Source organism: Homalodisca vitripennis, chromosome 6 (assembly GCF_021130785.1).
Source record: "Homalodisca vitripennis isolate AUS2020 chromosome 6, UT_GWSS_2.1, whole genome shotgun sequence".
In the NCBI taxonomy this organism is placed as follows: Eukaryota; Metazoa; Arthropoda; class Insecta; order Hemiptera; family Cicadellidae; genus Homalodisca; species Homalodisca vitripennis.
Window position 1 is genome coordinate 99,273,604 of NC_060212.1, and position 23,844 is coordinate 99,297,447.

General features: G+C 35.7%; 1 protein-coding gene across 1 annotated transcript in view; it reads right to left on the reverse strand.

The window, feature by feature from the left end:
- Positions 1–4,087: 4,087 nt before the first annotated feature.
- Positions 4,088–23,844, reverse strand: part of LOC124364635 — a 40,406-nt gene continuing 20,649 nt past the window's right edge. The window contains exons 10-17 of the mRNA XM_046820259.1: positions 22,646–22,788; positions 20,854–21,080; positions 13,700–13,906; positions 12,834–13,085; positions 11,541–11,756; positions 8,534–8,802; positions 7,980–8,094; positions 4,088–5,434 (exon numbers count right to left, since the gene is read on the reverse strand). Of these exons, the coding sequence (XP_046676215.1) occupies positions 5,279–5,434; positions 7,980–8,094; positions 8,534–8,802; positions 11,541–11,756; positions 12,834–13,085; positions 13,700–13,906; positions 20,854–21,080; positions 22,646–22,788 (1,585 nt within the window). The 3' untranslated portion in view covers positions 4,088–5,278. The remainder of the gene's footprint in view (positions 5,435–7,979; positions 8,095–8,533; positions 8,803–11,540; positions 11,757–12,833; positions 13,086–13,699; positions 13,907–20,853; positions 21,081–22,645; positions 22,789–23,844) is intronic.

The window sequence follows — 23,844 nt, forward strand, 5'->3', positions numbered from 1 at the left end:
ATCAGGTCACTGCCTTCTAGGAATGACAGGCAGCTGATACACAGTGAACCCATTTTTGTTGTTATCATTAACATTATTGCTTTATCTGCATAGTAAAATGGCCTTCTTAAACATTATTATTGTATAAGACAGATTTTTCTAACAATGAACAAATTATAACCAGCTCTGAAAAAGTGATAAAGTTATTTAATTGATAAGCAGATTTTAGTAATACTGTGATGATCTCAGTGTATAATTAAATGTTCCAAAGGATCAGATTAGTAAAACATTTTTCTAAGAGATTATATTATTAGGGAAATAGTAATCAAATAATTATAATCAAAATTAATTGTACTAAATTCAAATACAAATGTTCAGTTTAGCTCTATTCCACCTTCCACAGCGTCTGAAATCTGACACTGTTTCAGACATAAATTTTGAAACTAAGAGTCAGTCTGTCTGAAGAGATAAAAAAATAGATTGATCTACACTCAACCCTAAAATCTGACTCCAAGAGAAACTCATGGAGAGAATTCTGTCAGAGTATTGATAAGTTACCTGACTGTGCAAAACTTCAAAAAGTCCTAGTCCGAAGCCCCATAAATATGGTGGGTAGGTACTATACTTAGTGAAAATGGTACTCACACCAAAGATCCTGAGAAGACCCTTCAGTGTTTATTGAACACACACTTCCCAGAATCTTTCCAGACCAGTGTAACAGTTGCTAAGTAAATGACAACGAGAACCTAGAGAGAGCTCATCTAAGAAGGACTGGAACTGTGCAAAAACTGTCAACTACTCAGGGATCAAATGGGCCCTAAAGTCTTTTAAACCGCTTAAATCACCAGGTATCAATGACATTTTGCCTGCTCTTTTGCAGGAAAGTGTGAACTTGGTGATATCTTTACTCCTACAACTGTTTAGAACTAGCCTAGCATCATCTTGTAGGACTTCTAAGGTTATTTTTATCCCGAAGCCAGGTAAATCCTCCTATGATGTTGCAAAGGATTACAGACTCATAAGCCTAACATCCTACTTCCTCAAGATCATGGATAAGGTTCTGAATAGACATTTCAGGGACACTCTAGCTTTAGCAGTATTCCTGGATATAGAAGGAGCTTATGATAACAATGTACTCGCTCAATAGTGTCTAAGATTACATCCAGGGGTACCAAGGAAACTGTTGTTAGATGGATAAAGAACATGCTTAGTAGCAGAAGAGCACTGGCATCTCTGTGTGGAGTCACAAGAGAGGTCAAAATGCAGTGAGGATGTCCACAAGGTGGTGTACTGTCACCAAGCCTGTGGACCATAGTTGTGGATGACTTACTCTGAACTCTGAATGAACAAGACATCTAATCTCTGGGTTATGCAGACGATATTGTCATACTTGTTAAGGGTAAGTATATGGTCACGTGCTTGGAAATGATGCAGAGAGCACTATCCATTGCGGAGTGATGATGTGACGAAGGACTAGCAGTTAATCCTTCGAAGACCATGATACCATTTACAAATAGGAGGAAACTGGAAATTACACAGCCAGTCCTATGTAGAGGCCAGATACAGGTAAGCAGGGAGTTCAAGTATCTAGGAATCAAACTGGATGATAAATTCACCTGGAACAGACATCGGGAATACATAATCAACTGATCTCAGACTACATTGATGATGGTGAGACGTGTAGTAGGATGTACATGGGGGCTTAGACCCGACTGGCAACTATCTTTCAGGCTGAAGTCACAGTCCTTGCTGAATGCATAAGAATTAATGTGACGCCATCTACATTAAACTCGGATACCAGGGCTGCTCTGAAAGCCTTGGCCAACCATGACTGTATCTCAAAGACAGTATGGGAATGCCATAAGGTCATGAAATTACTGGTGAAAACCAATAGTTATTCTAACATGGGTGCCTGGCAGTAGCGTAGCCAGAAATTTCGTTTGGGGGGGTCCGAAACCGGGGGATCGGGGGGACGTTTTGTGTGTTATTTGCCAATGAGTTCACTGGTAAAAGGTAAATACCAAAAATATGGAGCTTTAGTAACTACGCCTTATAAAAAGTGGAAAGATGTAATAGGCAACTAAACTCTCACAGCAACTCTAGTACCACAAATTTTCCTGTATAGCTACAGAAACTTTACGAAGTTCGATTCTGGCCAAGTAGAAGGCACCAAGGTGATGTTAGATTCACTGGATAAGAAAGAAAAAGAACAAAACAGAGCTTCACTCAAGCGTACAATTGACACAACTATATTCTGTGGAGAAAATGAAATACCCCTTCGGGGACATTGGGCCAGTGACGGCTGAAAACCCTTTAGAAAAGGAGGGCAATTTTCGAGTGTTACTCGGGTACAGATCAAACTAACGGTCGGAAAATGCACAGGAAAAACTCTACTGATTAGAAGTTCGGCTACTTTGGATTTCACTGATTGAGGTATTTATGAATGAGTTATAATGACGATATTTTGTATAATTACACTGTAGACGAGTATATAATTATCGGAAAAAAATCACTTTCGGTCGGAAATAAAATACACCTAAAAACTCTAATGATTAGAACTTCAACTACTTCAGACTTCAGTTATTGAGGTAAACGTAGTATTTTTGATTGAGTTAGGACGACGATTTTTCTTATCATTAAACTGTACTCAACTACCTATATAATTATCGAGAAAAAAAATCACTTTTGGTCGGTAAATACCAAAGAAAAGCTCTCTACATATTCAAGTTTTGGCGATTTTGGATTTCACTGGTTGAGTGGTTGAGGTAAAGTGGTACTTATAATTATGTTAGGACATTGATTTTAGGTATTAATTCAACACCGACTAATAAACATATAATTATTGAGAAAAAAAAACAAAAATAATCACTTCCGATCGGAATATACTAAGGAAAATTAAATAATACCTCAGTTAGTGAAATCCAAAGCAGTCGGAACTTCTTATCAGTAGAGTTTTTCCGGTGTATTATCCGACCGGAAGTGATTTTTTCAATTTTTCTTCGATAATTATATAGGTATTAGTCGGCGTTCAATTGATACCTAAAATCAATGTTCTAACATAATTCTAAGTACCACTTTTATCTCAAAGACTCAACCAGTGAAATCCAAAATCTGAATCAGTAGAGCTTTTCCTCGGTATTTTCCGACCGGAAGTGATTTTATTGTTTTGTTTCTCGATAATTATATATGTATTAGTCGACGTTGAATTAATACCTAAAATAAACGTCCTAACATAATAAACCTCTAAGTACCACTTTTACCTCAACCAGTACCAGTGAAATCCAAAATCGTTAAAACTTGAATCTGTAGAGAGCTTTTCTTTGGTACTTACCAACCGGAAGTGATTTTTTTCTCGATAATTATATAGGTACATAGTACAGTTTAATGATAACAAAAATCGTCGTCCTAACTCAGTCGGACAGCATACTTAATAGGGATTGGAACAGGCAAGCATTGTTCAGAAGATCTCATGGTTTTGTAAAAGCCTGGGATTTGACACAGCTTAAACTTGGAAGAGGGTGCACAATAAGCCGATGGCTGAGAGACAATTAACAGGCCCAGGAAACATGGCCCTCTGTTAAAAAAGTCTGTTCATGGCCTGTTGTGAGCAGAGATAACAAAAAAGTACTTTTTCAGGTATACATGTGACTTCATGGACCTTATTGCCACTTGCTCTGTTGGTCTGCTTACACCAACAGCAACCCGGTTGTGGTTGTTGTATCTTTAAATATAGTATTAAGGTCATTGCTTGGATGGAATTGTATAGACAGTTGCTAGCCTGCACAAACCTGAAGTGTGCTAACTAAGACTAGAATCCTATCTTTTCTCCTGGTCTGTATCATTGGAGAAGTTGCTGCTATCTCATCTTGGCTTGTGCAAATCAGCATCTTGGCTTGATCACACCAACTTGAATTCATCAGAGCAGATACAACAAAAGACAAAAAGGATAAAGGCTAAGACAAAGCAATATGTCAATTCCTCCATTATCATGGAGTATTCAATATATTGGGTAGTTTTCCTCAAAAATTAAAAACTGTAGGGAACACTGATAATTCTAAGTACATTCAATACTGTAGTCGAATAAGGAATATTAATAAAATAAACATCATAGAACAAAATATAAATCTTATATTTACAATTTACAGATTACAATAGTATAGTGCACAACATACAAGAGTATGACTCTGATGTTGTAAATATTTTAACACAATATGTTCAATATAAATAATTTCTGTTTATTTTGTTACTCATACAATATAATATATTTTTTCACTTGAATTAATTGACAAAATTCAATCTACAAATGGAGCAAATGTGACTAAAAAGACTGTCTCTAATGTCCATGGCTGCTGTGCAGGTTCATTTTCTAGTAATCACAGTCTGTTGATGTCTGCTATTCAGTCTTCGATCAGTTCTTCTATATTATGCGTCAATTTGGGTGAACACTTAACAAAGAGAATATCCATCAGAAGCTTCCACCGATCCTGTGGAGTGGAGCGCTTATGGTTTCTTCCACATACAGAACCACATCTGAAATGGCAGTGCTCATACTCGCTGGAGTCATCATGACCGCTCTTCTGCCTAATGAGACTGGCTCTGTCTCCTTCCAAGATCAGAGGAAGATCTAAAGGAACCCAGACCACAATTGAACTCCAAGACTCTGGCTGGATTAGTTGATAACCTAGGAGGAGAGAAACCACATCGTCCAAGAATGGCAGTGACAATGTGATAAGGAGGTGAGAAGCTAATGGACTGCAACTCTCATCTCGGACATGAAGTAGTGAATGAATCAGACACACAGTTAGGTTGGGTAATACTTGACTTAACTCTTCAGTGGGCTTACTTGCAGAAGATAGTAACACGCCTTCAGCCAGGTGTCTGTACTGTCTTGAGGAGGTCTGAAAAGCCTATCACATATGTCTCATTTGGGATGGTGACAAGAGCACTTTCAGAGAATAGGTGGTCATCACCCTGCGAACTTTGTACACGTAATGGAACGATACGTATGGTTGAGAGTAGCACAATCAGGCAGTTTTAAAGGCAAAAATGGTAGATTTTTATTGTATTTGAAGAAATGGTTTCAGCCAGCAGTTGTTACCTTAGTAGAGTCCTTATAAGAGCTTTAAATCAATAGACATAGCCTGTTGTAATGATATCTTCTAGTATTCAATAATGAAAGTTTTAGGCCACTATTAGCCGTTGTACCACAGGTTTACGATGTTGTTGTGCTTATCAAATCAAATTGAAGCTATTAGCCATGAAAGATGGCTTGCTCAACAAGGTCAATGTGGCTTTAGCATTACACTTTTCCCGTATATTTGTAGCTGCGACGGAAGGTAGAACTGATGACCTTGTACAACTCCGTTGCACCCAGGGACAACAAATTCTGCAACAACTGATTGCCATAGCCGTCACAGATGGTCAGCAGGCTACACACAGAGTTCCGCAACTCTTCCTGGGAACATGGCACAGCAATCACATGTTTATCAAGTGTATACATTGTAAATTAAAAAAAATATACTATTTAGATCTGTCAATTGTTTTTTCTTAAAGGGAAATCTACTTTCAAATGTTTATTGTTCTTCGATATTTGTATCTAGTCATATTTTAGTAGATTAGCTCTTCTAGTTTACGCCAATACATAACACTATATATGTTTTATTTGGTTTAGACCATGAACAAAATGTGTTAACACTTGTTTGCTCAATTTTTAAGTGCAAAATTTAGTGTTAAGCCATTGCGCAGCTCGGGTCTGAACTACAGAACTTATTACAATACTTAGTTTTGATTATTTTTTTTACAGTCTTTGTATCTGGAGATCTTTGGAAATACTGTTTTTAATCCCAGCTGTTGTTTTTCTTTATTTGTATTTATACGACTGCAAATAATATGTCCAGTTTAGTTGCCTGTGTTTTATGTGATACATTTTTTTAAGGTATTTTTGACAATGCCTAGAATAAGAATAGTGTATAAAAAGAGGTAGAATGTTGGCTGGCACCATGTAACAAGTAGTACTGCTAGCAATGAACAAACCTCAAGTATGAGTGGAACTAGGCCTACTTCTTCATGTAACCTCAGCTCTAAGGATGAAAGTGCATCAGAAAGGAAATTGACAAGGCAATCAGTTGTACAATCATTCCAGGGATATTTCTTTTCAATATGATAGAGTAGATTTTGCAAGAATGTGGGGGTTCACTGAAATTGAAAATTTCTAACCGAGTAGGCCTTGCCTACACAATGAGTTTGGAATTTGACCACTTCAAATATGAGGTCATAAGTAAGCCAGGAAAACAGTGCTAACGTAACTGTCGAAAATAGTAACAGAATGTATTATAACATATTACTGATTGTCTATTTTATAACTTTATTGTCATTAATAATATTTGAAATATAACTTTTTATCAGCAGTACAAATTATGTAACTAGCTACTTGCCTTTATCGATATAAAGGTTAACTCATGTTTTTTTACATTATAGGCATACACATCTTATTGGACATTCCATTTATTTATTACATCTAATAACATTCACATTTATATTTTTTTTGTTTATTATTTAAGTTCATTTTATTAAATTTTAATAAACTACTCTATTATGATCGGCAGTTCAAGTTAATCAACATAATAGCTTCTTACTTTAAGTAAAGAAAGTACTAAAATTATTAAAAAACTTCAGATCTCATTTAATAATTTTATTAAAGCTTCAAAGTTTATATTTAAAAAAGTTATATACAAACTATAATATGAAATAATGTTCGTTTCTTAGGAGGTTTTAATCATTGTAGGTGACATATTATACTATAGCAAAATTACAAGAAATAGCCATTAATAAACAATTTAATTTAATAATCTTTCTGTATGTACAGGGTGCGGCAAAATAACCTCCCTATTTTCATTGCTTTATTGTGAGTAGAGGGAGGCACTCAGAATGGTGGGGATAGCCGCAATCGACGCAGGAGAGCGGGAAGTTTAAGTGACGCTCCGCCCGTAGACAACAGTCGTCCGTTTCAAATTCCTCCTCGTGATTCAGTACAATGATTCAGGCAATGTTGTTACTGTGAACTCAAACAGGTATGTCAACATGCTAGCAGAATTTTTTGAACCTGCCCTACAACAGAGGGCTTTCAAGAATGTGTGGTTCCAGCAGGACGGTGCCACAGCACATACTGCCCGAATAGCAATGAACATTTTGAGGCAAATGTTTCCTGGCCAGTTAATTTCTCAGGGAGGGGACATTGTGTGGCTAGCCCGATCACCCGATTTTTTTGACTTTTTTGAAACCCCATGTGACTTTTTTCTGTGGGGTTACTTAAAGGCCGAGGTGTTCAAACATCGCCCCAGAAACCTGCAAGATCTGAAGCAAGCTATACGGGAGGAAGTTCTGCGCATACCTCAAGCCATGCTCGAGAAAGTCCACGACAGTTTCAGAATTCACTTGCAACAATGTATTGATAACCACGGCCACCACTTATCTGATATTCTTTTTTAAAGAAAGTAGAAAAAACTTCCCATGTCATAGAATAAGTTAAAATAAATAAATTTGTTTTTTGGAAAAAACTGGTTTTTATTAGCATTTAAAAATAGGGAGATTATTTTGCCGCACCCTGTATTAGGATTTCCTACTTATTAATGAATATTAACAATTAATTTTAATGAGCACCTAAATACTGAACTAATTTCATTCTTCAAATAGATTAATGATTATTTTTAAAAGTATTTTTAACATATTGTCTGTACAATATTCTTTTATTTTTGTGCTAACCTGTCACATGCCTAACAATTACCTCTATAAAATCTCAAATTCCTTTTTCTCTTATTTGTGTTAAAATTCTGGAACATTTTGCAGGAAACTGATATACCAAAATAAACTCTCAATCACGGATAAGGCTCTAGCTTTTTCTTTTTGACTTTACACTAAACATTACGTACAAAAGTATATTTCATTAATTATACTAAAAGTAAAAACAGTATTCATATAACTATCTTTCAGTTCTAACTCACCTTGACTAAAGGATGAATCGAATGTGTGGACAGAAATTGTAACACGTCAGCTATCAGGTACGGAGCTATCCGAGCAAAATGTTTTGAATGTTGATCTACAATTGATTTGATTATTCTGTGGAAAGAAAACCAACAAATTAGTCTAGAGATAAAACTGTTTTAAATACAAAACAATCAAGTTGATATAATGTTTAAATACCATAATGAAATTATAATACTTAACCCTAGAATTGGTCATTTATTTTCCCTGTGCCAACAGGCCTATTTTTGCTAATTTGCTAAGGGTTTTGTAACAGCTTTAAGATGTGTTTTTACTCAAAATATACTTGCTGTAAATTTAAGTTTTCAGCAAGAAATGAAGAATTTAATTTAGTTTAGAATTTAAAACCATTCAATCTGTGTACGGTGGTCAATTTGGCCTCAACTTCATTATGCTCTTAAGTGAATATACAATTTAACAATTTGCCAAGGGAAAATTGTATGTAAGTATGTACCAGCCACCAGGACCAGCTGTAGCTATATTCAACATTCACATATGCTGTGATCCAACTGACCTGGAGAATTGGTTGATACTGTCAGTGATAACGTTGTTGTAAGCCACACTGTCTACAGAGTCGGCAGCCGCCACCAGGACCAATGATATCATGAGTTTCCGTAACCTCTGGAGGAAAGCTGGGATCCTGTCATAGATGAGCTCGGACTGGGAGTGTAGCAGGGCTCCCAGGACAGCGAGAGCATGGGGTAGTAGGTGAGGCTTCGAGTCGGTGGGTGCCAGTCCGACTATCACCAGGATGTGGTCCAACAGTTTAGCGGCAAGGATCACCTGCAGAACAAGTAGCAGATTGATGAAAATATTCACAGTTGGTTTGTAATATGATACTACTGCTGATATTCAAAGATATAGCTTCTGCAATAGGTGCATGTAATTTCGAGTTACGGTTTTATTTGTTTTAAAACAAATACTCCTTATTTAGTGGTTAGAAATGGATTTATCTCACATTACCATGAGGATACCGTCAGAACAATCTCCATACTTCGCTAATTTGGTTTCAAATAGGATTGATTATTCAACAATTACTATAGAATGTTTTTAAAACCTATGTATGTGATTAAGAAATATTTAATTTCAACTTCACTACATGGCTTACAAGAATTTTAGAGAATTTAGCAAAACTCTAAATTTTAGTATTTTATTTATTATTGAAGAAATAGCTGAATACCATACATACAGTAACTGTGATAAAGTGTATATTAAAATAGAAGTAACATATTATACATGCTAGCTTTAAGAATAAACATTCTACAGAACTAAGTTTACTTATTAACAAATCAACATAATTCAGTTTAATTTTTTTATGTCAGGCTTTAAAAGTTTCCTTTATATAAAAAAAGATTGTTGATGGAGGCTGTCACCGCATGGGATTTGGCTGAGTGTTATCGAATATTTTTACATTAGTCTTAATGGTTAAACATGATGGAAACGAGAAAATAGCTGAATAAATAAACTTGTAAACAAACTATGTACAATCATAGGAGATTTTAAAAATTGACGCTTTTATTCATAGAGTAAAAAGAAAATATAATAGACTGGAGTCAATGTTGATAGTCGGTGACAATATTTGACTTCATTCTCTTATGTTATAGTTCCCTCATTAGCTTACTGAAACACTGGTATAAAACCTAATTTAGTGAAAAAACATGTCAATGTATCATGTGAATATATCTCGAGAAAGATTTCATTTCTAAACTTTGAATTTTGCATGAAACTTTATTTTTACATAGACCAGAATGAGTTCTATGATAGTGGATAGTTCAACCATGAAATTTGGTGGATCGTCATTGATGTCTATCACTCAGCAGGCTAACAAATTTTCTCTTTGCCTGCGGGGAATTTTGACATTTATAGAGAATTCATGGACATTATGAGCAAAAGAGTCTTGCGAGAAGTCTTAAAAGAAATGAAACAAGAGGCTACTTTTCGCTTATTGTTGACTCTACACCAGACGTTTGTCACATCGACCAGCACTACGATATGTTTCACCCAGTAAAGCCTGTGCCATTGAACAACTAGTACAAGTGTTACAAAGCATTTCCCATAAAGCCTAACTTGCTAGGAGAACTTGTTCTAGACATACAAAAATGTCGAGGCCAAAGCTACGACAATACCTCCAACATGTCGGGAGTGCAATCTGGTCTCCGAGAAAGAATACGGGACAAAAATGACCTTGTTGAGTTTATTCCATGTGCAGCTAATTCCTTAAGCTTCACTGGTTGTTTTGCTGCTGAAAAAGCCTGCACTGAAACTACCGTATTCCTTTTTTTATAATGATTTTGCAAGGATCAAAGCTCTAAGAAAACCTTTGTTGTGTAATTGCATTGACAATGAACCAAAAGAGGAAGAGGATGTCTAAAAGTAAAAAATAACAGATGGTAAAAATCGACAAGAAGGTGAAACTTGAACAAGTTGTAAACAGCGAGAATCATCATACGATGACTTTAAGTGCAAACAATATTCTGAAGAAAAAAGGGTAAGAGGGTGGTCTGTGATTGTGTAAGGTAACTGATAATATTTGAAGAAGAATGTTTGGACCATGGAACTCCTTACGGCTGTTGTTTGTCAGTAAGAGACATGGTGAGTCCAAATGTGGGGGGTAATGGAAACTCTCTCTCTCTAAAAAAAAAACAAAAAACAAAAGAGAAAAGTCAAGACCCAATGGTAAGAACGGGAGTTAAGGGAAATTCCCTCCCGAACCAAACCTGGCAAATCTAGAACTCAAAAAGAAATGCTCTGCTGGGTTTTTGAACAATCTATTATTAGCGTTTACCATTTAGTATTCCATACCCCACAGAGCCTTAGGTATGAGGGGCGCAGTTGTTTGATGTGCCTAGTGCATTAGTGAGGTTAAAACGGCCTTGTAGGTGACACAAGGTGTTTTGCCTTCTGCATATCATTTTTTGACATAATTATAGTACATCATTTTCTCCATAATTTTGTTGTTGTAACACTTGATTTCAGAGTATTTAGTGTCAAGTTTTTTGGATTGTTAACTCTTGTATTCTTAAGTCCTTATATTTTAGGGAAGACCACGCAAAGAAGAAAAGGTAAATGCCCAAGAACCTGCTATCTTTTTATATTTATAATATTTATATCAATAGCTAACTTCAAATAAAGTACTAATTTACAACTGTATGACAAGTTTTTCTATAGGCATTAGATACACATTCTGCAGATCTTATATGCTACAATTTCTATATTTTGATGGATCAAAGAAGTTGCCAAAATCTACCCGTTTTCTTTTCCAGAAGAGAGTGTACACCAAATATTAGGAATATGTAGAATCTTATGTTCCAGATAAATAAACAGCACCACCTAACTAACAGGTACAATAAGTCTAACTAAGATTCTCTGATCTTCAAAAAAACATAACCTCGCATCAAATAAAGAGAAGACAAACACTACTAAGTGAATCAACAAATTCATCCTTTTACAGGATTGTTTCCATAATCCTCTTTACTCCACAAAATTGAATACAGTATGTTTAAAACGTGAAGTAAACTTACAGATTTAGAAACTGAGATAGAATGTAGAAGTTGCAAGACAACAGGCTCGACTGAGGCAGTATCCTGCTCCAGGAGTGGGAGACAGTCACTCAACACTCTGGCCACCATCTTGTGTCTCAGCAGCAGTTTGTCTTTATCCACTTGAGCGCTGAGTACGACATTCCACTTGGCACACACACTGCTCACACTACAAGATCCATCTCCTGACGTTAAACTCTGTGTGAAACAAAATAGGCATGACAGTCAATTTCAGTTCTTAATCATTGTAAAAGGCATTGGTGTTATTTGTCCTGGGTAATAACACAAGATATGTGTTTTTTCTATATTTTAAAAATATTACTTTTCTGAAAATATAGAACAATAAATTGTTTTAATGTGCAAATACATCACCAAATACTAAATATAAAAAACTATACATTTACATTTTTTAATTATTGTGTACAAATTTCAACCCTACAACTGGTGGGAATTTTGTCTCAACCACTCAGCCTTAGTTAGCATATTCAAAAAAGTTTTTTGAAGATAAAAAAATGTTTAACACAATATACCAGTATTATACTGTATATCATTTAATTATAAGGAATAATAATATGTAAACAGTAAAACTTACAAAAAATGTCAATTATATCCTCTAGTCCAAAATTTGTAAAATACAAAAACTTTAAAAAAATTCAATTTATATTGAAACACATCAAAGTTTTTTTTCTTGATGAGGGCAAGGTCAGTTTTAAACACTGCTAATACATAACATATAATGTAGATCCATAATGCATACACTTACATCACTAACAAATCTATAATAAAAAGAATTATAAATAAAAATGTCACAATTACTATAAATATAAATGACGTAGTTCAGCCAAAATATCAGTGCCACTAATATTAATCCAAGTGGAAATAAAATAATTGTTCTACATTTAAATATTACTAAGGGTTTCATTGGCTGAAGACAATGATATACTTTAATATATTATGTAAAACTTTTTTATGTAATCTTAACAATGCAAAAACAATGTGCGATATAATGTGTCTAAACCAAGACGCTAGTGATGTGCCATGACAAATAAATCTCGATCGAGACCCTTAGCAGCTCTAGGGATACATTTTAGCTGTAGTAAAATATATGAAAATAATTTTAATCAATAATGATAATCCAGAACACTAATTCAACATCTGAAACCTCAAAAGTTTAAGGGATTGCTTTAAGCATTAAGTACAAAATATAAGATCCTGTTTACATCCTTACTCACTTTCTGCTACTGGCAATTTAGACACAATCTATAGACTACATACCTTGTGTTGATTTTTGTAGATTTTACAGAGAAGGTCCTCAAAGCTGTCTGTGGGAAGAGACTCCAGGAAATGTTTCACTGTTGATGGGTAACACAAAATTGGACACGGATTCACTTTGCAAAGTTCATCGGTTAAAAACCTGTTTACATTCTTAATAATGTCTGGGTCTATCCCGTCCTTTGTACTGAGCGTGAAGTCTATCAGTTCTGTTGCATTTGACTCTACCAGCCGCTCTTCCACAAGTTTCTTGTACTGCAAGTGAATGAATTATGTTTAATGTACAAATGTATTAAAATAACAAGTGAACGGGAGTATAGATATTATGTATGCAAACAGAGAGATAAAAACAAGCTATTAGTTTTATTCTAATGTCTTCTAATAATTTTGAAGATTAACTTTTTTCCTTCTCTTACATCCAACATGGCTGGAGAGGTCAGGTGGTGGTTAGTTGCTCCTGAAGGGGAAATGTACTAACATATTATCACAGTGCGATGGGAGCACACAATTCCCCGTGACAAGATTGTGTTTTTTTTCTATATTTTAGAAATATTACATTTCTGGAAATATTTTTTTATTTAAATCCAACAATAAATTTTTTTTATGTGCAAACGCTAAGGTCCGAATTTAAGAATTTACCTTTTTTGTACAAATAATGAATGGCAGTTTAATAATAAAAATGTTATAGTAATTTTATATTAGCAATTATTATTAATGTGTTGAAAGTATACCCATAAATGTGTATTTTTTTCTATTTAATACAACTGTTTGATACAAGCTGAAATATAATTTGGATGATTATAAAAATGTAAAAAAACTTAGAACAACTCAAATTTGTTATTTTTGCTAAATATACATAAAAAACTTACCAATATTTCTAAGTAGACAGTCAGACTCTGAAGTAAAGTTGGCTGCTTTTCCTTGAAGTATACATATTCAGCTTTCAATGCAGTAGTATAAACTGTCAAAAACTTTGCTTTCGGTTTATTCAGAACAACTGGTGACACTAAGGAAATTAATTGCCTTACCAATTTGGTAAATTCTTCCTTATTCTTTAATGTCTTACTTTCATGAACCTAGAAAAAATAAAACAAAATAAAGTTAACTCTCAAATATTGTTCGTTTAAAATAATGTACAAGTACTTAAGTTAAAATTTTTTGCCCAACTCCTTGTAGACCATCCTACATTGGATGTAAAGAGTCAATAACTAACTTAAAAACTATTTCTTAAGTCCATTATTCATTTACTAAGTTTCACGGTACCGCTGCTTCTCCCACTGCCAATGGCATGGTCGCATTGTTGTTGGAGCTCTCATATTGTATGGCAGGCTGTTATAGGTGGCATGGTCCATTACACCCTTCAGGGTTTGTGCCAAATAAAGTGGTTCACAAGTGGTGCAGCTCAAAGCGTTATCTGTTGTGTTTTAATCCATGTAAGCATGAGCCTTATCTCAATATCTGTATCTGTTCTCTCCCTCAAAGCTGTGCTGGAAGTTAATCTGTTGTGTTTACACCCATTTAAGCATGAGCCTTATCTCAATAACTGTGTCTGTTCCCTCCCTCAAAGCTGTGTTGGAAGTTAATCTGTTGTGTTTTAACCCATGTAAGCATGAGCCTTATCTCAATAACTGTGCCTGTTCTCTCCCTCAAAGCTGTGCTGGAAGTTAATCTGTTGTGTTTTAACCAATGTAAGCATGAGATTTATCTCAATAACTGTGCCTGTTCCATCCCTCAAAGCTGTACTATATGGTAATTTATTGTTTTAACCCATGTAAGCATGAGTTGTATTTCACTAACTGTACCTGGTCCCTCCCTCAAAGCTGTGCTGGAAGTTAATCTGTTGTGTTTTAACCCATGTAAGCATGAGCCTTATCTCAATAACTGTATTTGTTCCCTCCCTCAAAGCTATTCTGAAAGTTCAACTGCCAATGACTGAATGTTCAACATTCACCTTCATTCCTTTTCATTTATAATTTCATAAATATATTTTACGCCTCTAACCCTGCTCAACCCTTTTAGTGCCAAGGAAGTCATGAAACGCCAAGGGCCAATATATTGGCTCAGGCAGGGTCGGACCTTGAGCGCCGAGGGCCATTATATTGGCTCTCAACATTTTCGTTAAATGCACAACAATTTACCGACCAATTTTAATAAAATCAATATAGTTATTGCAAAACTATATTTGCTTCAAGAATATTCTTGATTTATTGATTTATTTATTAATAGAACTTAATACAAGATCATCAAGATCTGAATTGGTGTCAAACAGTATAAGCATTTTACAATTTGTCAATAGTAGTTTCCAGGTTAGGCAGTTGTGGTTAATGTTCTCTCCAATTCAGGAACTCCTCCAGGCTGTAGAATGATTGGTCCAGCAACCAGGTTGTCAGTCTCTTCTTAAGCAGATTGCGGCTGATACTCTTCAGTGCTTCTGGGAAGTTGTTAAAAAATTTTGCTCCAGCGTATGTAGGCTTTGATTCATAGAGTGCTGACCTGTGTAGAGGTAATGTATAGTTAGTGGCATTTCTAGTTTGGTAAGCATGCCTATCATAGTGTCTTGTAAGGTTTCGAGAAGAGGCATGAAGTATTGCCTCTAGGATATAAAGGGAGGGTGCTGTGAGGATCCGTAAGTCCTTAAAAGCCTGTCTACAGCTGTCTCTTGTGCCTAGCCCATATATTGTTCTTATGGCTTTCTTTTGTATGATCAGTACACGCTGTATATTTCTTGCTGTTGAGCCTCCCCAGACCACAATGCCGTACCTTAGGTGTGACTCAAACAGTACATAGTATGCGATTTTGCTGGCTGCTTGAGTGCTGATGGTCTTAATCCTCCTTATTACAAAGATGGCTGAGCTCAGTCTTTGACAAAGCCTATCCAGGTGTCCATTCCAGGATAGCTTTTCATCTATGATGATCCCCAGATGCTTCACTTCGCTGGTCACTGTGATGTTGGGGAGTTCCGAGACTTTCTCTCTGTTTCTTCCCAGAACAATCTGCTTTGTCTTAGACTCATTAAGTACAAGGTCATTTTTTATGCAGTATTCAGCAGCCACATTCAGTGCAATATATGAGTCAATTTCCAGGTCTTCTGTGTTTTTCTTTCCTGTTAGCAGCACTGTGTCGTCAGCATACATTACACTGTACGCATAGTTTTGGAGGTACTGTGGTAAGTCATTTGTGAATAGGACAAACAACACGGGGCCAAGCACTGAGCCCTGTGGGACTCCTCTTTGGATTGGAAGCAGGTCTGATCTGACTGAGGTGATAGTGTTCTTCAGGGTGTGTTCTACTTCTACCAGCTGACTTCTTCCATTGAGGTAGTTTTTAAACCATTTAGCCTCCACTCCATGTATTCCAAGGGCATTCAGTTTTTTTATTATCAAGTCATGGTCCAGGCAGTCGAAGGCTTTGCTAAAGTCCAGTAATAGGCTTATAACAGTGTCCCCAGCTTCCAGGTGGTCTACAGTGCGCTCAATTAAATCAATGAGGGCTGTCGCTGTTGATCTGCCACTGATAAAGCCATGCTGCCTGTCTGTTAATAGTCCATTCCACTTTAGATGTTCCAGTAGTCTGGTGAGGGCAACCTTCTCAATTACTTTAGAGAAGGTTGAGAGCAGTGAGATTGGCCTGTAGTTTGAAAGTTCTAGCTTGTCACCTTGCTTGTGTTTGGCATATACTCTGGAATTTTTTAAGCCAGAAGGGAAGATTCCTTGGGCGAAAGATTTGTTGACTATATGAACAAGAATGGGAGATAGTTCATTTTTGCAGTATTTTAATAGTTTCGCTGACACTTCATCATTTCCAGCTGAGGTTTTGGGTTTTAGTGAGTCAATGATCTTCTGGACCTCCTTGAGCGTAGTTGAGTGTAATGACATGGTTTGTAAGCTTGGGACGTCATTCATGTCTAGGGGCATTTGAGTTACACTGTCATTCTGCTTAAGGGTCTCATTAGCAACATTAACAAAGTAGGTGTTAATGTGGTCAGCTATTATTTTAGGGTCGTCTACTAATCTCCCTCTGATTCGCAATTGCAGGTTTGATGTCTGTTCACCTTTTGGTTTTCTCTCGCCATTAACAATGTCCCACAGAGCTTTACTCTTGTTATTGGCTTGATGTATATGTTCTTCGCTAGCCAGGTGTCGGAGGGTTCTGAGCTTCAAGTCATATTTTTTTTTAATTTTTACAGCATCCCTTTTGTCCTCATCTCTGCTGGTTTGAATGTACTTTTGCCAAGCAATTTGGAAGTTCTTTTTTAAGGTCTGGGCCTCTGTGTCATTTACTATTCCTCGTTGGGTACTGTGCCTTGCCCGAGATCTTTTGTATGGACATGTTATATCTAGGGCAGAAGTCATAATGTTGGAGAAGTTGGTATAGGTTTCCTCCATACCGCTCGCTGAGGTCACACTTGTCCAGTCCTGAGCCGATAGAAGCTGCCTAAGGTTCTCAAGATTTCTGTTGTTGAAGTGTCTGCGATTTGAGATTAGTGTCTTTTTTGCCTGTGTTGGTATTGCCATGCTGCAGTATTGCCCAGTGTGGTCTGAGAGGCCTGTGTGGACAACCTCCACGTCAATGTCATGCTGTGCCATGTTTGTGCAGACACAGTCAATTGAGGTTGCAGTGTTGTGGGTAATCCTTGTCGCTGGGAGTGTCAGTCTGTGCAGATTGTAAGTGGCGAGGAGTTCATTAAATTTGGTTTTCTGGGTATGTTCTTTGATGGAGTCAATATTGATGTCACCCATGATCAGTATTGGGTTGTTCTGCGTTAGGAGGTCATCCAGCAGGTCTGTTAGGATTTCCAGAGTAGTGTCTAGATGGCTACTTGTCCTATAGATTCCAAGAATATAGAGGTAATTAGATTTTGTTACTCTAAGACTTATGCATGTGATCTCGCATGTGAGTTCAATACTGCGGTTTTCAATATTAAGGCTTGTTATATCATTTCCCAGTTCGTTACTTTTGTAAATGGCAACTCCTCCTTTTTGGTGGCTGACTCTGCTAATGTTGCTGACGAGGGAGTACCCCGGTAGTCGAGCATTTTCTAGACAGTCCTTATTCATCCCGTGCTCAGTGAGGATGACAATGTCCGGTTTCCTGGTGCTTAGTTCATGGTTTATTCTTTCTACTTTATTTGTCATCCTGTCCACATTCTGGTGAAATATTGTTAGTGTTTTATGTGCTCCTTCAGCATTGAATTTAGGATAAGCCGTGATTTGTAGCGGCTTTTTGTTTTGAAGCTTCTGTCTAAAAAAGGCGGGCTCTGTCCTGACGTAGGTGCTGCTAGTAACGTGTCAGTAACTAAGCCATTATCAGCTGGCTGAGATTTAGAAATTTCTCTTGCATTTTCTTTAGCCTCCGCTGCAGCTCTTGATGTTGCCCTGTAGTGTTCTGCATTTTTATTGAAGAAGTCCAAGTATGTTTCATTGGGTGCTAGGAGTTTAGCAGAAACTGGAGGCTTCATGGTGCCTCCAGTGTCTCTCAGTGTTGTAGTTTGGGCCGTTAGAGTACAGTTCTCATTGCCAACTTCAGCTTCCTCTTCAGTGACGTTGGTCTTTATTGGCTTATTGCTTGTCATAGGTCCCAGGCCTTGTATGGTTCTACAATGATGTTTGGCCACTTGTAGTGCGACGCTGAAACAGTTTTTGGTTCCCCTCCCAGATGAAGTTCCTGTTTGATTTAACCTGCATATTGTTTGTGATTGAGTTATGACTCTGTGTTATAACTGTGCCTTGGTTTTCTGAGTTAGTAGGTATTTCCGTGCGTATACTCTGAAACCGTGATGTCAGATCCTTAACTGCGCTCTCCAGGCTGTCCTGTTTTGACTTCAGTTGACCAATTTCAACTAGTAAGTTTGAGGAGCAGGTTGTGGTCCGAGGGGTGCAGTGTGAGAGTGCCTCTGTTTGGGTTTCATTGCTCATGTATGTAGGCAGTTCTGATTTTTGGGTTTCTTGAGGTCTCATTTCTTTTTCAAGGGTTTTAATTGTGATCTGCAAGCAGTTTATCATTTTTGCATAGTCATCGATGAGTTGTCCCTGTTTACTGTCGTGTTCTTCAAAAATATTTTGTGTGTCTAAGCGAAGTTTTTTTTCCTTCTCAAGTTGCACTTGTACCTCGGAAACATTCTGTAGTAGATCTTCTATTTTTTTAAGGTATTTATTTTCCTCATTTTCCAGTTTTTCAATCTTTTCCTCCAACATTTCTAGTTTAGCATCTAGTCTAATGTTTTTTTCTTTTAAGATGTTATTTTCTTCCAGAAGAGCTGCTCCTATTTTTGCAGCCATTTGCAACTTCTCATCGTTATTTTCTAAATTATTTAGGGTATTATTTTCATTCAGGCTGCTTTCTAGTTCATTTAGAGAAGTGTACAGGATGTCTGGGCTTGTAGAAGAGTTGGAATTAGTTGGTGTGGTGGTTCTGCAAATACTACATTTCCATATGTTTATTTCATCACCTGTCCATCTTTTCAGAATTTTATCAGGAACATTCTGACAGCCAGCATGGTACCACCTATTACAGGGGCTAGATTATATTTCCATATTATATTTCCATTACTGTGTTTAGTTTAAATGGTGAATAAAATTGCATTATTTAGAAGACAGTGGCACTGGTTGTCACACAACACGTCCTACTGCTCTAACAAATCACAATTTATGGTTATGTCGACCAACTGTGAAGCAAAACTGGTAGATATACAGTTAACAGAAACAGGAGACTTATTATCAAAACTAAGCCGATGATCGTACATCAATATAACATGGGGATGGTTGGAATTGACGGCACCGACTAAATTTTATATACTTATTTAGTCGAGCGTAAGTCCCTCAAACCCTGGAAAAAAGTTATTTTTAATATTATTGGATGGATAGTCCTGAATTCTTATGTTTTATATAAACTAAACATCCAGAAACCTCTCACTCGCTATGATGTTATGGTTGAGGTCTTTGAGTCACTGGCTACTGACAAGCTGACAGGAAGAGGTGGTGGAGATGCACCCGGAGGATGCACATAATCTGTTTTAGTTTTAGTTTATTATTATATTTTATAGTTTATAGCTCTTTTAGTTTTATTTGATCAATTAAACCATTTGTTTTTCTAACAGTAGATTATTTTTTTTACATGATTATAAGAACTCGTTATTTTAGGTACACAATATTAAAGGTACACAGTTCCTTCTTATGTTAAAGGATTTTAATTTTTCAAATAAGATTTTTTTTCAAATCATTTTAAACAGTACCTTATGTTTTAAATATTGTAGGATAAGTTTTATTAATATAATTAAAACATATTTCTAACCTGTTCATAAAATTCAAAAACCAAGTGATAATTATTCGTTTGATGGCAAAAGTAGTTTTTATACTTTGTTTCATAATTATAAATATATATATTTGTAAAATTGTAGTGTTATTTTTCCAAACTTGCACATCTCATTGCTAAATACATGTACTTTAATGTAATATAGAAATTTTCTTACATAAAAAGTTTTTCCATCTACTTCTAGTAACATAAAGTTAAAAAATTGAAACATAATTTTAAAAACTTCACATTTATCTTATAAAAACGATACTTTTAAATCAAGATATCTTAAATGTGCGTATACATAAACATACACCTACTAATAACGAAATAAACAAAGTAAAAAACATAATTTTATCACCAAAGATACAAAAACTATAACTATATAGTTTCATAGTTTTCAGTTACAAAAACCACACATTTAGTTTGCTACAGAGTAATTACAAAGTATGGAGAGATTACAGAGAGATACAGAGTAATTACACATCATGTAACAGGCTTTAACTCTAATGAGTTTCAACTCTGTAGTTCATTTCTTTCTTGAGATGTCCTGCAGACAGACAGATAAAAATTCATACATAAAAGAATTTTTACATTCCCCAGCAGATAAATGAGAAATTGTGCTAGTCTATGACAAAGTTTCGGATACAATTTAAAGTCTAATTTTAAAGACATTGTGCGGACAGACACAGACACAGAAACACAACTATTTCTGCCTCTACACTACATTTACCTGTGTGAGTGTCTCCAGCAAGGCGTGGAGCACATCAGTGTCTGCCTGCAATACACTGGTCATACCGTCTACACAACGGTCCAGTGTGGATACCACCTTCTGTACCGTGAGCTGTGCCAGCTGTCGGCGTGCCGTGTAGCCAAGCGGCACCACCAGTGCCAGCCAGTTTACCAGCACACGCCGGTCCACACTATCTGCCACGAGTGACTCACCGTCATCCAGTAAACCTGTACAGAGTACATGTCATACACTTGGTACATATTATCACGAAAACACCAGCAACAATTTTAACCCTATAAACTTAGAACCTTTTTATTGTTATTTGTTAATTTTAAATTATTATTAACAACACCGACAGATCAAATTTCCAGTACAACATACTGTTTAATTCTTTGTTTAACCCTACATTGGTAGGCTCTAAAATCTTATGTTACCGGTAAAGCTTTGCCTGAAAGACTACTTTAAGACTTAAATATTTTAAACAACAGTTTTTTTCACAAAAATGATATTTATTTTTTACAAAACTTTTAAATGTAACACTAGACAGATAGTTTTATTAACTTAAACTAGATTGTGCATTCTTGCACAATAGTTCTTCACACATCACTCAAGAACAACTCTCGCAGAAGTGGGTTGTCACCAGTTTTTTTTTTTTTTTTTTTTTTTTTTTTTTTTTTTTTTTTTTTTTTTTTTTTTTTAAAGGAAAGAAGCTGCATATTTTTGTCTTGCTGTTCTTTCAGTGGATTGGATGATTTTCTACTTGATTTTTTGCAATGATTTGCTAAAGAGGCTTGCTCAAGTTAGACATTTGCAAACAATGTTGCATCCAAGGCTGAAGAAGCTGACAACTGAGTTCAGCAATTTGCCTTCTTGCAAGAAGACGTTCTCATTTGGATAAATTTTTATGCACATAGGATTTTGGAATCAACCAAAATAATATTGATCATTCCATAAAAAATGCAGAGAGGCAAGTGCCTTCTTTTTCTGTTGGTTGACAATTTTGTTGTGGTACATTTAGTCCAACAAGTCAAGCCCTCCTTTAGTGGAGGAGGGCTTGTAACACTCATTAATTATTTCTGGCTTGTTATTTTTCTAGTTGATTATACATTGTGGTTAAAAGCAAAACAAAAAGCACTAAAACACGAACTGGAAATATTTCATTTAAAAATTTAATTTAACACTATCATTTTGAGTGAAGAAGTAAAACAACACATCAAGTATTGTTTTGTCGCCACAACTCTCTCAATAAAACAAGGATTCATCAACAGGACTACGCAATATAACCGTAAAGCTTATGTACACTGTAAGAATTTGTCAGAGCAACTACTCCACCACAGAAAGTGCTGAAACAATTGCGATAGTGCCTATATCCTCCACTCACACACCCTGATTGGGACTAACTAACCATTGACGTGGTTCACAAAAACTGGTGCTTTGCTTCATTGTGAAGATGACAAATTACCAATCCAGGGTTAAAGCTTGTTATTGCATATGGACTGCATGTTGTAGGTTTGATGCACACGTTTATGTATTAAGCGATTGTAGTAAAAACCACTCACACACTCACCTTAAGGAAGTTTGAAAATCAAAATCTTGAGTGTAAAAAAACCTTACTTATAAAAACCAAGTTGACAATTTAACAATCTGAATATGGTTGAGTTCTAAAAAATGTTGTTCTCTTAAAATGCCTTGTTGATCACTTAATTTGTAAATATCACTTTGACAGAAGCCATTAAGGAATTCAGGTAATATTACCTTTTTTATAAAATTAAATAAAAGTTAAAGTACAAACCTAAAATATGCTGGAGGATGCAGTGCAACACTCCACCCTGTGATCTCAAATCGTAAGCGATGCCAACCAAGACCAAGAAGATAATTTGCTTTGTTCCAATATTTAAACCATACGTTCTCAGCGCAGTCAGCAAGTCCATCAACCTGAAGCATAGATTCAAAATAAATTGTTTGTGGTCATTTTCACACATAATAATCATAATGTTAATATGTATATTGAATCTGGATGTGTAGAGTTTGCTTTTCAGTTAACCTGATGCAATCCCATGAATTTTATATGATCAAAACTCATAGTATAGTTATCAAGATCGAGGAAGTTATGTCTGGCACACACAGGGTCGGTCAAGGTCACACACGGCAGCAGCGAGCACAAGCATCCAGTCCATGTGGCTTGTTGGCACTCGCTCTAATTGTATGTTTTATCTTGTGCTCAAGCATTCGAGATCAAACCCTCTACATTTTTAATGCTTTACTTACTGAGTGGTACTAACCATATGTTTAATTAATTTAACCACAATTTTCAATTTGTTTACATTTATAGTATTAAAAGCATAGAGTAAGCTTGATAATAACGTCACTTCTTGTATCAACCTTTTCTGCAACCGCTGTTTAGCAAAGAGTAAGAAAATACGCAGATAAGCAACCATCCAGTTGCCACTTATCCCAATGATATCGTCAGATACCACAACATCATTCAAGAGACTTCTATTCCCAGTTCCTTTAGTATTCACGAAAACCAATAACAAATTTCAAGGCCAAACAATGTTCGTTTGCAGCTAAACCATCTAATTTATTTATATCAGCACAAGACAGATAAACTAAAAACATTGTGCTTAATTGAATTTTAATTAATAGTTATAATTTAGAATAAGATAATTGTTTGGAGTAAGAATCAATATTTTCTTACATAATCGATAACATTTAATTCATATAAATGTAAGCCATACAGAATTTTGATGTTACTTACTTATTATATACTATTGTACTTGAATTTCATACAATACATAACAATGCATAATTTGTATGTAATAATAACTAAGCCATAGCAAAGCATGGCCGGATCAGCTAGTTTTCTATAATTGTATGTTTGATTTGTAATCTAAAATAAATCTACCATTTCTATATTTTCTATGAATTTCTAATTTTTATGTTGCTTTTCTTATCATACTATCCATGATATTTGTTTTGTGTGGTGAGGAA